At 39.5% G+C, this 15,894-nt stretch overlaps 1 protein-coding gene across 3 annotated transcripts in view; it reads right to left on the bottom strand.

Annotated features, from left to right (window-relative positions):
• Positions 1-227: 227 nt before the first annotated feature.
• ZNF84 (zinc finger protein 84) overlaps positions 228-15,894 on the bottom strand; it is a 23,713-nt gene continuing 8,046 nt past the window's right edge. Inside the window, exons 3-6 of one of the 3 annotated variants that reach the window (XM_037733158.1) lie at positions 14,645-14,735; positions 14,395-14,521; positions 13,650-13,745; positions 228-6,534 (exon numbers count right to left, since the gene is read on the bottom strand). In XM_037733158.1, coding sequence (XP_037589086.1) covers positions 4,556-6,534; positions 13,650-13,745; positions 14,395-14,521; positions 14,645-14,689 — 2,247 coding nt within the window. In that variant the 5' untranslated portion in view covers positions 14,690-14,735 and the 3' untranslated portion in view covers positions 228-4,555. The remainder of the gene's footprint in view (positions 6,535-13,649; positions 13,746-14,394; positions 14,522-14,644; positions 14,736-15,894) is intronic. The other 2 variants (XM_037733157.1, XM_017513644.1) reach the window with 2 other exon arrangements.

The following is a 15,894-nucleotide window of genomic DNA, read 5'->3' as shown; positions in this document are numbered from 1 at the left end:
TGAGCACTACATGTTTCAGAAGTCCCTGCTGGCTCCAAATCCGTGCAAATTGACTTCTTCCTTAGCTCAATGTTTTCTTATTTATTCTTCTATCATTTCACAGCTGTTGATCCTAGACATCTTGCACCCAAACTTCTCCATAACTACTTCCAGAGAACAAGTTATGACGTAGCCTGATTTCCTCTGTTAGAAGTATTTGGGTTGTAACAAACACAACTTGAACCAGATGAAGCAAACATGAGAATTTATTAGGATATTTGGAGTATCCCACAGAAGAATTCAACTATCAAGGTATGAAAAGGGCAGAGGTGGACCTGGACATTGAGACCAGAAGAACCAGGTACTAGAACACAATCAGGACTCTCTTGATTTTGCTTCCATGATGGCTTCATTCTTCTCTCTCACTGCAGACCATGTTGCTCCATGTGGTAGAAAACATAGCCACTCACTGCACCCACATGTAAATATAGCATGTGATGCTAAAATTACGTGGACAAAAAAGACAGTCCTAGCTCTCTAGAAGCTTTAAAGTGGAAAAGATAAAACATGCAATGATTATATTATCACAGTGAGATATACATGTACAGGTTCATACAAATTTGATAGGCATTAACAAGGAAAAAGGGCATTTCAATTGCAGATTTGCAAAAGCATATGACATAATAGAAATCTCAAAGAACTACAAGTTGTTCACAGAGGCCAGAAAATATTGCATAGGAAGAAAAAGTTTCAGAAGGGACCAGTGAATAGGCATTGGTTTGAACAAAAGTCCTTGCATTCCATATGGAGAATATTACATTTTAAGTCCACAATGAGCCACGTGATATTTCAACGAGACATGTGTAATCAGAGTTGCATTTAAAAATAGTCACTATGTATACATATGAAAAATGGACTAAAAAGTTACAGCAAGGTACAGAAAACATGCATGCATCTGCAAGGGTGATGGTTGGTCAAGCTTATCAGCAGTTCGGCCAGGGGTAGATGTTGAACATCTGAAATCTCACTGATACATGTATACACTAACACGGCCTCTCAAAGTGCAACCTGAACATATATTGCTGGAACGACCAAATGACTGAGAAGTTCTCAAAGGTAGATCCCAAATGCCTATTGCTCTAGATTCTGCTATAAAGTTACTTTTGATAAATCTGGGATTCTCTGGGTGCATTTTATCTCAACATTCTAAAAGTGATATTCTTGAAACCAAAGTACCACAAATATATGGGTCCATAGATACTGATGTCAGATTACGCAAGGAAAAAACCAAACAGAAGGCAATCCTGGTACAGATTTCAAAATTCAGTCTGGACCTCAAAGAAAACCCACTGCCTAGTAACAGGAAAACAATGTAAACTGTCCTTTGCAGAAGTGTGCACAATTCCAGGTCAGTGGGAAATCCTGGATGGTAAGAGAACAAGAAAAGGTGATGCTTCCTGTATGCGGCCTCCTGTAGTATGTTACCTCAATGTGCCTTATTGTGCTCCATAAAATCAAAAATCCACTCTAACTTTAAAACTTTCTTCTTGATGTAGGATTTGTGGTAGGAACCAGTAAGTGGCAATGCAGAGACATAGTTTTATGGTTTCCAAGGTAATTTCAAAAACACACTAAAAATCTCTAATTTCAGAATCGGAGCTCTCATGACACTTCAGAATGGTGAGTTCCAGTGATTAGTGCACAATATATTTGAACCTCCCCATCAGTTCTTAACTTGACCTCTGTGGTCAGCATCAGTCTGCCCTGTAACATCTCATGTTTAGAAAAAATTTTTGCTTTGGGGCATTGAATCAATAGGCTAGTGTTGAAGTTCCATTATCTAGTGCAGGAAGTATTAGGTTTAACTGCTTAATAGTTAATGGAATAATCTAGAATTTCCAAGGCCTAATGAATCAATCTCTGGGGATGGCAAGAGAATGATAATAGATGGAAAGAAAAAAATGGGCAAAAATCACAAAATACAACATCACCCTATAACTGTTCATTTGCAGACGTTTGTCTCCCACATTTAGTAAAATGACTTCAAGATATTAAAAAGTAGGAAGATTTTTTTTCCTTGAGACAGAGACTCACTCTGTTGCCCAGGCTGGAGTGCAGTGGCGCGATCTTGACTCACAGGAAAAGTGATTTTCCTGCCTCAGCCTACTGAGTAACTGGGATTATGGGCACATGCCACCACGCCTGGCTAATTTTTTAAATTTTTAGTAAAGATGGGGTCTCACCATGTTGGCCAGGCTGGTCTTGAACTCCTGATTTCATGTGATGCACCTGCCTCAGCCTCCCAACGTGCTGGGATTACAGACGCGAGCCTCTGTGCCTGGCCAGGAAGGTCATACACTTAAGTATGAATAACAGTTGGAAAATTAGATGCTTTAAAGTTACAGCATGGAAAGACAGAATTATATGGCCGTTGAACTCCTGGTATGCTGGTTTAGAAAATTATTCTCATTTATTTAAAATTCCAACTTAACCAAAATGTTGCAAAATCGAGAAAATACTGTTCAAGGTAAAGATGCAATATACCATACTGATACAACAATTTGAACACAAAAGGAGGTCTTCATTTTTTCTAAGTTTGGAATCAAGCTCAATGTCGGACTTTTCTAAGTTTCATCAGCATATAAAAAATATTAACTTTGTCAAGCAACATTATTGAGAGAACATTAAAAATCCATACTTAGCTAAGGGATGGCTCATGCATTTTAATGGAGGCATATTTATATAATGGTAAGTTCTCAATATGAAGTTTTCCATGGAGATAATGCAACTAGTGAAAGAAAGTGAAATATATTTCAAATGATAAAATAATGGAAATCTTGTTTCCTAATACAGACAATTCCTGACTTATGATGTGACTTACAGTTTCTCAGCATTACAATGGTATCCATACAACTACTGTTTTTCACTTTCAGTATTCAATAATTACATGAGATATTCAACACCTCTTTACAAAATAGAATATGCATTAGAATGTGTTCTGAGAATGTTTAAGGTAGGCCAGGCTAAGCTATGACGTTTGCTAGGTTGGGTGTATTAAATGCATTTTTGACTTTACAATGTTTTCACCTTACAATATGATTATTGGGATGTAACCCCACTAAGTCCAGGAGAATCTGTACATTTCCAGCAACCACAGAAATTTGCTGGAAGATAAAACACGCTTTCTTGAAATGTCAAAAATGTTTTTTTAGCACAAAATTCCCTAATACTTTACATCTTCATTAATGTGACTTTTAATTCACTTATCCATCTAATTTTTACAAGATATTTTATGCAACACAAAAACCGTAAAAGCAGCACAAAGTATCTATGATACCTTATCACAGTAAACTAAAACAGTGGCATCTGGATCACACATGACTTAAGATACATTTATATAGTATACGGAGGCATCTCACTAAATGAAAAAAAGATTTGACTCAGTACTACTTTATTTCATTTAGTTTGGGTGTTGCAATGTAGTTGACACATCTTTATTTTGCTCATTCAGTTATATATCACTATGGTTATTCTGTGGTTCCTGCCTTTGCATATATTTTATATAAACTGTTACTCAGACTCTGAGGATGCAGACAACTTATAAAATGTTGGCTTCAGTTACTGAATAGAAAGATCAGTAAAAACAAAATACCCCCTTATATATGTCTATAATAAGGAAAAGAAATGTGTTATCAGTTAAACTGCTTAACCAAGTAAGCCACGTTACGAGTTTCCATTTTTTGTATTATTGTTAAAAAATAAAAGCAAGTAGTATGTCGCGTGTCTTCACAGACATCAGAGGCACTATAAGGCATATGCATTTCATACTCCCAATTACATTAAATTATATGTAAGCCCAAAATGCAAAGCTTGTGTGACAGTGGAAGATAGGCCACAAATACCAGGAAGAAATTTCTTAGATGTTTCAATGACCAATTTATTCACATATTTTTAATACTTCAAAGTTAACATCTGTCAACCACTTAGAATTGGGTATTTCTGGTACCCATGTCTACAAAAAGTATATGGCTTCCCTTGCTCGTACTATATGGAGGGGCAAGTATTCCCAGTGTCTTTAAATTGTTAGGTTCTCCATAATATGAATTCTCCAAAATACAAAATAGTTTGGTTCCTTGTTGCAGTGTCCCATGCTGAGTACTTTCACAGGACTCCATTCCTAAGGACATTTTCTTATGTAAAATGAACTGCCATTTCTTAAAAATACTGCCTCATTTCCTGCATTCATGGGGTTTTCCCTCATCCCCAGTGGGAATATTTCTAATAGCTTAGCAGACTTGACTTCTGGAAGGCTTTCTGATATTCATAGGATTATTCCTTGCTGCGAATGTTCTACTATATAAGGCTTGACTAGGGTTTTAAAAGTTTTTGAGATACACTGCATTCGTCAGTTCATTCTACTCTATGAATTCTGATCAGCTTTCCATACACCACCTCATTTATAGAGTTCCCAACCTAATGGAGTACAGACACATAACACAATGTGACTGTCTACAACTGTTATAATTGTATTTCCTGAAGTCCATGATACGATCAAAGACTCCTATTAACTGTATTCCTAGGATTTTTTTACTGTATGAGTTCTCTGATGATTGATGAGCTGTGACTTCTGTGAGAAAGCTTTCCCACATGTATTGCACTGATAAGGCTTCTCTCCTGTATGAATTCTCTGATGATTGACCAGCTGTGACTTCTGAGAGAAGGCCTTCCTACATTCACTGCATCCATAGGGCTTCTCACCAGTATGTGTCCTTTGATGTGGTATAAGGTGTGACTTCCGGGAGAAAGCTTTGCCACACTCATTACATTCAAAGGGTTTCTCTCCCGTATGTATTCTCTGATGATTAATGAGACTAGACTTCTCCCTGAAGGCTTTTCTACATTCATTGCATTCATAAGGTTTTTCTCCTGTATGAGTTCTCAGATGTCTAATTAGCTCCGACTTCTCAAAAAAAGCTTTCCTGCAAAGACTGCATTCATAGGGTTTCTCTCCAGTGTGAATCCTCTGGTGCGTATTTAACTGTGATTTCTGGGAGAATGCTTTTTCACAGTCCCTGCATTCATACGGTTTTTCTCCAGTATGAGTTCTCTGATGAGTTGCAAGACTTGACTTCTCACCAAAGGCCTTCCCACATTCAGTGCATTCATATGGTTTCTCCCCTGTATGTGTCCTCTGATGTGATATGAGATGTGACTTCTGACAAAAGGCTTTCCCACATTCAGTACATACATATGGTTTTTCTCCTGTATGAATTCTCTGATGATTAGTGAGACTTAATTTTTCACTGAAAGCTTTCCCACATTCACTGCATTCATATGGTTTTTCTCCTGTATGAGTTCTCTGATGTCTAACAAGCTGTGATTTCCTGCTGAAGGCTTTCCCACATTTACTGCATATAAAGGGTTTTTCTCCTGTGTGTGTCATCTGATGTGATATGAGATGTGACTTTTGTGAGAAGGCCTTCCCACACTGAAGGCATCCATGAGGTTTCTCTCCTGTATGGGTTCTCTGATGATTAATGAGACTAGACCTCTCTCTAAATGCTTTCTGACATTCGCTGCATTCATAGGGTTTCTCTCCAGTATGAATTGTCTGATGTCTAACAAGCTCTGATTTCTCAAAGAAGGCTTTTCTACAATCACTACATCCAAAGGGTTTTGTTCCTGTGTGAGTTCTGTGATGGGTAACAAGTTGTGACTTCCTGCTGAAGGCTTTCCCACATTCCCTGCATTCAAAAGGCTTCTCGCCGGTATGAATTCTCTGATGATTAATGAGATTTGACTTTTCACTAAAGGCCCTCCCACATTCATTGCATCCATAGGGTTTTTCTCCTGTGTGTGTTCTCCAATGTGATATGAGATGTGACTTCCGGGAAAAAGCTTTCCCACATTCACCACATTCATATGGTTTCTCTCCTGTATGTGTCCGCTGATGGGATGTGAGCTGTGACTTTTGGGAGAAGGCTTTCCCACACTGGCTACAATTATAAGGTTTTTCTCCTGTATGAGTTCTGTGATGTGTAACAAACTGAGACTTCTGGGGAAAGGTTTTGCCACATTTACCACAGCCAAAGGCTATGTCTCTTATATGTCTGCTCTGGTGTTTAATGAGACTTGGTTTCTTAGTGAAGCGCTTCCTACATTCACTGCATTCATACAGTTTCTCCCCTAAACGATTTCTATGATATATAATAATCTGTGACTTTTTATAGGTCTCTTTATATTTATCACAGTCATAGTATTTTAACCAGGTATCAGTATCCTCAGGCTTGGAATGGAGAAAAAAATTATCAAACACATTAAAGTCATCTGATACTGTTTTTACATAATCTCCTTTTGGAATAAGCAAATCTAAATGATGTTTTAAAATCAATCCATCTAAGTCATCATCATTGTTTGATTTACTTAGAGGAACAAAGTTCACGTTCAGATTGAAATTTTTTCCAAATGCATCACATTCGTGACCTCTTTTTGTAATTTTAAGCTGGTCTTGGTTATCCTCGTGCCATATGATGTTATCATCTACTTTCCAGACTTCTATAAAGGAAACAAACAAACAAAAATGTTTGGCTGTGCTTTCTGGGGAAAAACAAAAACTAGCAATGTTATTGAGGGGTTGGCTGCTTTTAAGGCTTAGTTTTCTAGTCCGAAATAAGTTCCAAGTATAATAACTATCTTCTAGGTATTGCAGGGACATACTAAAAACAGAAATAGGAAAGTAACTGAAGATTAAGTCACCTGTGGTTGTTGACAAATATGTTTATTAAATGGAGAATGTAAGAAACACATGAAGAGCAATAAGAAGCAAAGCAAAAATGATGGAAGAAGCTTTGACCCAATGTTTTGAGTAATTAATTCATTCAACACTTTCTGAGTATATACTATGTCCGAGTAGTGTGTTTGGTATGAGAGACACAAGAGAAAAAATAAGGTCCTGTCATAAAACTTACATTGTAATGGAAAAGATAAAGAAATAATATTTTTAAAACAACAAAACTATATGCTGTAGTAAATACTAAGAAGAAAATGAACATATTTAGGTAGTCATTTCAAGCTCAACGAATGAGAAATAGTTCACTTTTTCTCATTCGAAAGTTTTATTTAAACTTGCCATATACATCTTCACATTACTATTAAGAAAGTCATTTAATGCAAACCATTTTGAAAACCATATCATCTTTCCTCTAAACTGTTCAAGCACAGAACTTTAAAATCCACGTGTACTTTCACTAAAACTATCCCAAGGCCCAAGTTCCCATTCTAAAAATAATCTGACAGTTTGACAGTCATTTGTTATACAGCTCTATTCCAATTATCCTCATGATATAACCATTTATACTATTGTAAGTGCACTTCGAAACACATATTTTTAGAGACAGGGTCTTGCTCTGTTGCCCAGGTTGAAATGTGGTGTTGTGATAATGTTCACCACAACCTCAACCTCCCAGGCTCAAGAGAGCCTTCTACATAAGTCTCCCAAGTAGCCAGAATACACAGACATGCAACCACCAAAACTAGGTAGTTTTGCTGTTGTTCTTGTAGAGACAGGGTTTCCCTATGTTGTCCAGGCTGCTCTTGAACTCCCGGGCTCAAGCAACTCTCCCACTTTAGCCTCACAAAGTATTGGGGTTGCAGGCATGAGCCAACATGCTGGGCCCATTTTTCAATAAAAATCTATACTTAGAACTTTTTGTGAGGTTGTACCTAGAGGTAAGAAAGATACTCAGTAATGTGAAAACATTCCACAAATTTAAATGTCAACTGAAGGTTATTAATATATTTGTAGGATTATATGGTGGAGATAGAATCAGTAATATTTGCTGACGTATTTGGTATGGAGAAAATAAAGGGAAAAAGAGAAGCAAGAATGATCCTTAGGTTTAGCATTTGAACAATTTGGTAGATTATGGTGTTACTGAATTCAGGAAGACTGAGGGAGAAACATGAGAGTTGAAATCAAGACTTCACTATAAACATATTAATTTTGCTTTTTGAGACAGGGTCTTGCCCTCTCACTTAGTCTGGAGTTTAGTGGTGCAATTATAGCTCACTGCAGCTCAAGTGATCCTCCCAACTCAGCCTCCTGAGTAGCTGGGACTACAGGTGCATGTCACTGTGCTCAAGATAATTTTTAGAATTTTTTGTAGAGAGGGGGTCTCACCATGTTGCTCAGGCTGGGCTCAAGTAGTCATTCTACTTCAGCTTTCCAAATTGCTGGGATTGCAAACATTGTGTTAGGCCTAATAAATTAATTTTAAGATGTATGAGAAGTTTCAATAAAACGGTATCAGAAAATACGGGAGCAGAAAATGAAATACTTATAAACGTATACTCATGTTAAATATAATCACATTATTGAACTATTAAGTATGTGTTTGAAATTTACATCTGTCTTCCCCTTATCTTTATTTTTTTCCTAATAGAAAAATGAAATTGCCTTAAATTTGCTCATTTGTGGTGTATTCCAAATAGTCCCACTCTCTCCATCACTTGCTCTGCTCTAAATTGTCACATTATCTCAATGAAATATCCCTTTTTTTTTTTTGAGACGGAGTCTCACTGTCGCCCAAACTGGAGTGCGGTGGCCCAATCTCGGCTCACTGCAACCTTCACCTCCCAGGTTCAAGCGATTCTCCTGCCTCAGCCTTCCGAGTAGCTGGTACTACAGGCACCTACCACCACGCCCAGCTAATTTTTGTATTTTTAGTAGAGACAGGGTTTTACCATATTAGTCAGGTTGGTCTCGAACTCCCGACCTTGTGATCTGCCCTCCTCAGCCTCCCAAAGTGCTGGGATTACCGGCGTGAGCCACCGCGCCTGGCCTGAAATACCCTTCTTTTTTTTTTTTGAGACGGAGTTTCACTCATGTTACCCAGGCTGGAGTGCAATGGCGCGATCTCGGCTCACCGCAACCTCCGCCTCCTGGGTTCAGGCAATTCTCCTGCCTCAGCCTCCTGAGTAGCTGGGATTACAGGCACACACCACCATGCCCAGCTAATTTTTTGTATTTTTAGTAGAGACGGGGTTTCACCATGTTGACCAGGATGGTCTCGATCTCTTGACCTCGTGATCCACCCGCCTCGGCCTCCCAAAGTGCTGGGATTACAGGCTTGAGCCACCGTGCCCGGCCTGAAATACCCTTCTAATTGGTTTACCTGCTTCCAATTTTACATCGTCTATTCAGCAGTCAGATTAAACTTTCACAATTTAAAGGTTTTACTTTTCAAAATTTCTTCACTCAATTATAACACCTTTGTATTGCCTACAAGTTGAGACATGATCTAGTTCCCACACTCTCTCCAACTTACCTGCATCTCTCTGGCATACTGACCTCAGCCACATGGACTTCCTTTCTGTTTCTTAAATTAACAGCCATTTTCTGACTTAACATATTCTTTTTTGTCATTCCTTTTGGAGACACTTTTCCCCATGCTCATTTCACATCTTTCATGCCTACAATTAGTTTTTCCATGTTGTGTCTCCTCAAAACTTGTATATTGAAGATTAACTCCCAGTATGGCTGTATTTGGAGACAGGACCTCTAAGGAAGTAAGGTTAAATGAGGTCATAAGGGTACGACCCTGATCAAATAGGGTTATTGTCTTTATAAAACTAGATAGAAGGCCAGACACAGTGGCCCACCTCTGTAATCTCAGCACTTTGGGAGGCTGAAGCGGGCAGACTACTTGAACCCCAGAGTTCGACAGCAGCCTGGACAACATGATAAAACTCTGTACCAAAAAAAATTTTCTTAATTAGCCAGGTGTGGTGGTGTACACCTGTGGTCCCAACTGCTTGGGAGGATCACTTGAGGTGATCACAGGAAGTTAAGGCTGCAATGAGCCGTGGTTGTGTCACTACACTCCAGCCTAGGTGAGTGGGACCCTGTCTCAAAAAAGAAAGAAAGAAAATCCAGAGAGATTACTTACTCTCTCTCTCTACAGGCACACACTGAGGAAAGGCCACGTGAATACACAGTGAGAGGGTGGCTGTCTACAAGTCAGGAAGGGAGCCCTCAACTCTTGATCATGCTGGTACCTTGATCTTGGACTTTCTATCACTAAAACTGAGAAATAAATTCTGTTAAGCTCCCCCGAATATGGTATTTTGTTATGGCAGCCTGAGCAGACTAACAGATTCTCTCATCTAATTTACTTCTGCAATAACACTTAGCAGGATCTGAAATTTTTCATGCTTACTTGCTACCCTGTTCTTTTTTAATCCTCCCATTAGCAAGTAACCACTATGTGGGCAGGACATAGATCTCTAATGCTGCCTACTATAGCCACAGTACCTAGCACAGTAACATAAAAATAAAAGAAGTCAATAAATACCCCATTTTCTCTGACCTCCTAAAGCAGTGTGCGCAGAAAAGAGCATCAGGTCCGAAACTACTATCCACAGAAAGAAGCCCTGCTTGCAAGATTGGCCCATGGCTGGCATCTGAGAACGTGGGTTTCAGGAATGTCCCTACTATTTCCTAACTGATAAAAATGACTTACTATGCCAAGACTGCATACAAACAATATGATCGGCACATGTTAGGCAGAGAAAACCTACATGACCAGCTCTCAGTAAAGACCTTGGGCACTTATCTCTAATGGTCTTTCCTGAGCAGAAATATCAAAAACATGCTACTACATTTTTGTTGCAGAGGATGGTAAACTCTGACCCTTATGGGAGGGAGAGAGCTTAGGAGACCTGCACATAGATTCTTCCAGATTCTGTCTGTACCTTTTTCATTTATGATCCAGCTGTGTGTCCTTAAAATGTCACTGTAATAAATCTTAGTCATAAGTACAACAATATGCTGAGTCCCATGAGTCTTCCTGGTGACTCTGAACATGGGGGGATCTTGGGGACCCTGACACACTGTCCCAATTTATGTAATGTTGACAATTAGCTTTGCACTGCCTTACAACAAAATGAATGCTCAATGTTTAAGTGCTGAATTTTTAAATAAACACAAATGTCTCATCTTCTTAACTAAGTTGTATGCTTCTGGAAACTTATTTTCTTGTCTTACTTTGTAATCCTTTTCAGTAAAAGATAAAACCCACTAGGTGAGTGGATCTCAACTAAAAAGGGCACATAAAAACTACAAGAAGTATCTCAAATTACAAATCCCAGTCTTACCACATAAAACTAAAAAAACAAAAAATAACAAAAGAAAGAAACAGGCACGGTGGCACACACCTGTAGTCCCATCTACTCAGGGGGCTGAGGCAAGAGGATCACTTGGGCCCAGGAATTTGAGGCTACAGTGACTTATGATCACATCACTGCACTGCAGCCTGCGCAACAGAGCAAGACCCTGTCTATAAAAACAAAGACAAAGCTTTTGGAAAGAAATTTATTTAATGTTGCATGTTCTATAACTAAAGTGAAGGTATTAAATTTAAGCCCCTTATAGTATTTTTTTAGATGGTTGGTCCCAAATATTATATATACTATGATCACGTCACAGATGTGACTTCAGAAAAAGGCAAGAAAATTTAGGCTGGGTATTCGAGAAACGTTTCATAAATATAACTGCAGTGAAAACCAAGTTCCTATAAAAAGGATTAAGAATTTCTAGGTAACTAGTGTAACACCATCAAAAGTTCAAGATGTTATATATCTGAAAACACTTGAGAATTGATCATGAATGGGGAGAAGGAAGAAATGATTGAACAGGCAACAATAGTGTCATACAATGGAGGTCCCGGAGAAGAGTTACAAGTCTGTAGCAGATGCTGTCACTGTCTCACCCATACCCATCAGCTAAATTCAGAGGATACCTGCAGCTCTGATGGACAGTTTCTGACATAATGTCTACCCCAGGCACTCACAACTCACCCAAGTACTTTCTTGGGCTGAAAGCACAAGTCTGGTCTGTACACTGGAATCCTGGACATCCTGGATACTTACTATGGCAGAGCAAACCTCGACACTGAGATGGGAGTAAATAAATACGTGGGCTTCCTACTACCTCAGTGTCAAGACTGAGGAATATTTTCACCGTGCCTCAGAAGGCGCTCAGCAAAACTGAGCATCCGCCACCCACGGCAGTAGTTGCAGTGTCAGCCCATCCTTCATGGGCATTAATGCTCCCAGCACTTCCTGGTCTGACTTGCCCATTCTCTCACATTTGTGGGGACCATGTCCCCAGTAAGTTCTTATACTCGCATATGTATCTTAGGGTCTGCTTTTGAGGGAATCTGAAGTAAGTCAATGTCACATAGCAGACAATGAGTAAAGAGGTTCGGCTGATCATAGTAGTGTGGGATGCTTTAGAAAATAAAATATGGTGGCATCATTAAGACAGCTTGTAAAATATTAGAATCTGGATCTATCTAGCAATTTGAGAACTTCAGAAATGAGACATCATGAACCTACTTTTAAGTGAAAATTGAGGCAGGAAGGCTTTTAAGAGATACTTTCCAGCCAGGCACGGTGGCTCACACCCGTAACCCCACCACTTCGGGAGGCCAAGTCGGGTGGATCACAAGGTCAGGAATTCCGAGACCAGCCTGGCCAACATGGCGAAACCCCATCTTTACTAAAAATACAAAAATTAGCCAGCTGTGGTAGCAGGCGCCTACAGTCCCATGTGCTTGGGAGGCTGAAGCAGGAGAACTGCTTGAACTCGGGAGGCAGGGGTTACAGTCAGCCAAGATCATGCCACTGCACTCCAGCGTGGGTGAAAGAGCAAGACTCTGTCTCAAAAAAAAAAAAAAAAAAATTAAGAAGATACTTTCCAAATAGAAAAAAACTTTAAAACAACATGAAAGGATAGTAGAAAGGGATTATTCGGGTGGGTGTGGTGGTTCACACCTGTAATCCCAGCACTTTGGGAGGCCAAGCTAGGCAGATCATGAGGTCAGGAGTTTGAGACCAGCCTGGCCAACATGGTGAAACCCCATCTCCACTAAAAATACAAAAAAATTAGCCAGGCATGGTGGCATGCGCCTGTAGTCCCCGCTGCTTGGAAGGCTGAGGCAGGAGAATTGCTTGAACCTGGGAGTTGGAGGTTGCAGTGAGCAGAGATCACACCACTGTACTCCAGCCTGGGTGACAGAACAAGACACCATCTCAAAAAAAAAAAAAAAGAAAGAAAGAAAGAAAGGGATTTTTCATACGCTCCATGGTGTCTAATCTGTAGAAAAAAAACACAAAGGAACCTAATTTTAAAGGGAGGATAAGGATAAATTGGGAGAAATAATGGCTCCATTTTCTAATATAATGAGACTAAACAGACTGGGGCTTTGGAAAGTGGTCCTTTGGCCCTCAGAGATACCCAAATTGAGGACAAAATCAAGATGCTTCAGTGTACAAAAGGAGATGTCTTTGACCACAGGGGAAGGAAGAGCTGAAGGGGATAAACATGTGAGAGGACAGAATACCAAATAAGCAGTTAAGGTACCAGATGTTACAGAGAATAGTAAAGTCATGGCCAAGATAAGCAGGATGCATTTCATTACAAGCTACAAAGAAGCTATGTCTAAATGTGACTTACTTGAGTAGTTAATGTCAGTTGCTCTGAGGCACCACCGAAGGTTTAGAGATGTTGAAGAGATCTCTAAAGCACATTTCAGAGATGCCAACCCATCACTGACAAGATGGCATGGGACTTCTACTTTCTCCCATCTGCCTGATTCTCATACACTCACCTGGAGAATATGAACTTGGAATTTCTTCATCTCCTATCCATGGCTCTTCTCCTTGCTCCAACTTGAAGATGACATCCGGTTTCATAGCTTCATACCCTGCTCCGGGAAAATCACAAAGGCCTTAGGCTCAACTGCTTGGGCTTTAGGGCCTCTGAAGATGAGCAAGGTTTCACATCAGGCTTGGCCTGATAAAGCTGAACCTCAACAGGGTAAGTAATTCTCAAAGTTACAGTAGTGGTCTCCCTGGTGGCTAACAGGGTCTAGTACGAAGCCATTAGGCACTTCAGAGGCCCTGGCGCCAGTAAGTCTGGGTTTACAACCAGGCTCTTTAATTTAGTAGCTGTTAGTTCTTGGGAAAGTTACTTATCTTGGCCTCTATTTTCTCATCAGGAAAAATGAGTAATAATTATACTTGCCACACAGGATTGCTCTGGTGATTAAATGAGTTGATATATGTAAAGCACTTCATATAATATGCGACATATAAGAAGTTATACGCATTAGGTCAAACTATTAATACTTAAGTTTCAGAGGCAGCATAACAAACTTAAGACTTCATTACTGAAAGCTGAGACCCAAATACTTTCTTGGTGTCATAGTCCAATCAACTATGATCTAAATTTTAGGCCCAAAATCATTAAAAATTTCAAAAGCCTAACTATAGGCTTCCGAAACTTCCCAGCAATTAAAAATAAAAGGAAATGCATTGGGCATAATCCAAGGTACTCAAGAAAGCTTTTATTACCCAGTGACACCAGGCTGCTATAGTTCTCCAACATGACATCCTTATATAAATTCTTCTGAGAGGGGTCCAGTAGCTGCCACTCCTTTTGGGTGAAGTCCACAGATAAATCATCAAATGAGAATGACTCCTGTAAGAGCACAATCCTAGTAAATCTGAAGCAGTTAACACTGTATGATATGAGAAAAAAATATTTGAGCTTGAACACGTTATTCTCATGACAAGTTATACAAAATGCCTACTATGTCCCTACCTTTGTATATTTTGTGTGATAAAATGTCATTGTGCATTCTTCCATCCTTCCATTTATACAACTGTTAACCTAAACATTAAAAAGAGAGGCTCTCCAGAAGAAAATGATGTTTATTTGGGCAGAGAGTATTGCAATGGGAAGACACATGCCGTAGTAAACTATATGTGTATTCAGGGAGGTAAGGAAGAAAAAAGTTTTTAAAGAAAAAAATGAGGTACATCACATAATTGTTTTGAAACAGTTATCCCTGGCTACAAAGACCAATAATAAGGGCGATACCAGTCCAAAGATGGACAGGCAGCTGCTGGGCAGACGTCCCAATAAAGGTATTTTCTGTATAAGGCTTCAATGGCCTTTGTGCAAGGTTGTGGTTTTTGCAGTATTTTGTGATAATTTTTATCAGGCATGCAAGTGTGAGAACCCTCTTTTCACAGGCTTCCCAGCTCTACTTGTCAGGGTTAAAAAAAATAATAATAACACTAGTGACTCCATTTTGATTCTGACAACTTCCACAGAAGACATGAGAACTGGAAGAGGTGACTTTAAACCTCCTGAACCACCAATAATATATTTACTGAACCTCAAATTTGGCACCGGAAGAAAGCGAACAGGATGTCAAGGTGGCTCACGCCTATAATTCCAGCACTTTCAGAGGCCAAGGCAGGAGGATCACTTGAGTCCAAGAGTTTGAGACCAAACTGAGTAATATAGTGAGACCTTGTCTCTACAAAAATAAAAAATAAAAATATTAGCTGGCTATGGTGACACATGCCAGTAGTCCCAATTACTCGGAAGGCTGAGGTGGGAAGACCCAGGCTTCAGTGAGCTGTGACTGCACCACTGCACGGCAGCCTGGGTGACAGAGTGAGACCCCATCTCAAATACAAAAAAAGGAGAACGATAATAAAATGATACTCTCAAAAGCTCCATTGTCTTACAGAGGGCTGCAAACATGCACACTTACAAATAAAATAAACTTGTAACAACTAAGAGAAATAAGAGTACAGTGTGGATAAAAAGCAGGGAGAGCTTCACTCTGTTTGAGTGTAAAGTGAGGCTCTATGGAAAAGGCAACATTTAAATGCGTTTTAGAATATTAGTTTTTTTCCACAAAGAAAAGGAGAGGCAGGCTGGGCACGGTGGCTCAAGCCTGTAATCCCAGCACTGTGGGAGGCCGAGGCGGGTGGATCACGAGGTCAAGAGATCGAGACCATCCTGGTCAACATGGTGAAACCCCGTCTCTACTAAAA

This window comes from Cebus imitator, unplaced genomic scaffold (assembly GCF_001604975.1).
Source record: "Cebus imitator isolate Cc_AM_T3 unplaced genomic scaffold, Cebus_imitator-1.0 Scaffold497, whole genome shotgun sequence".
Classification (NCBI taxonomy): Eukaryota; Metazoa; Chordata; class Mammalia; order Primates; family Cebidae; genus Cebus; species Cebus imitator.
The sequence above is the reverse complement of the archived record's forward strand: the minus strand, read 5'-3'. Positions and strand labels throughout refer to the sequence as shown.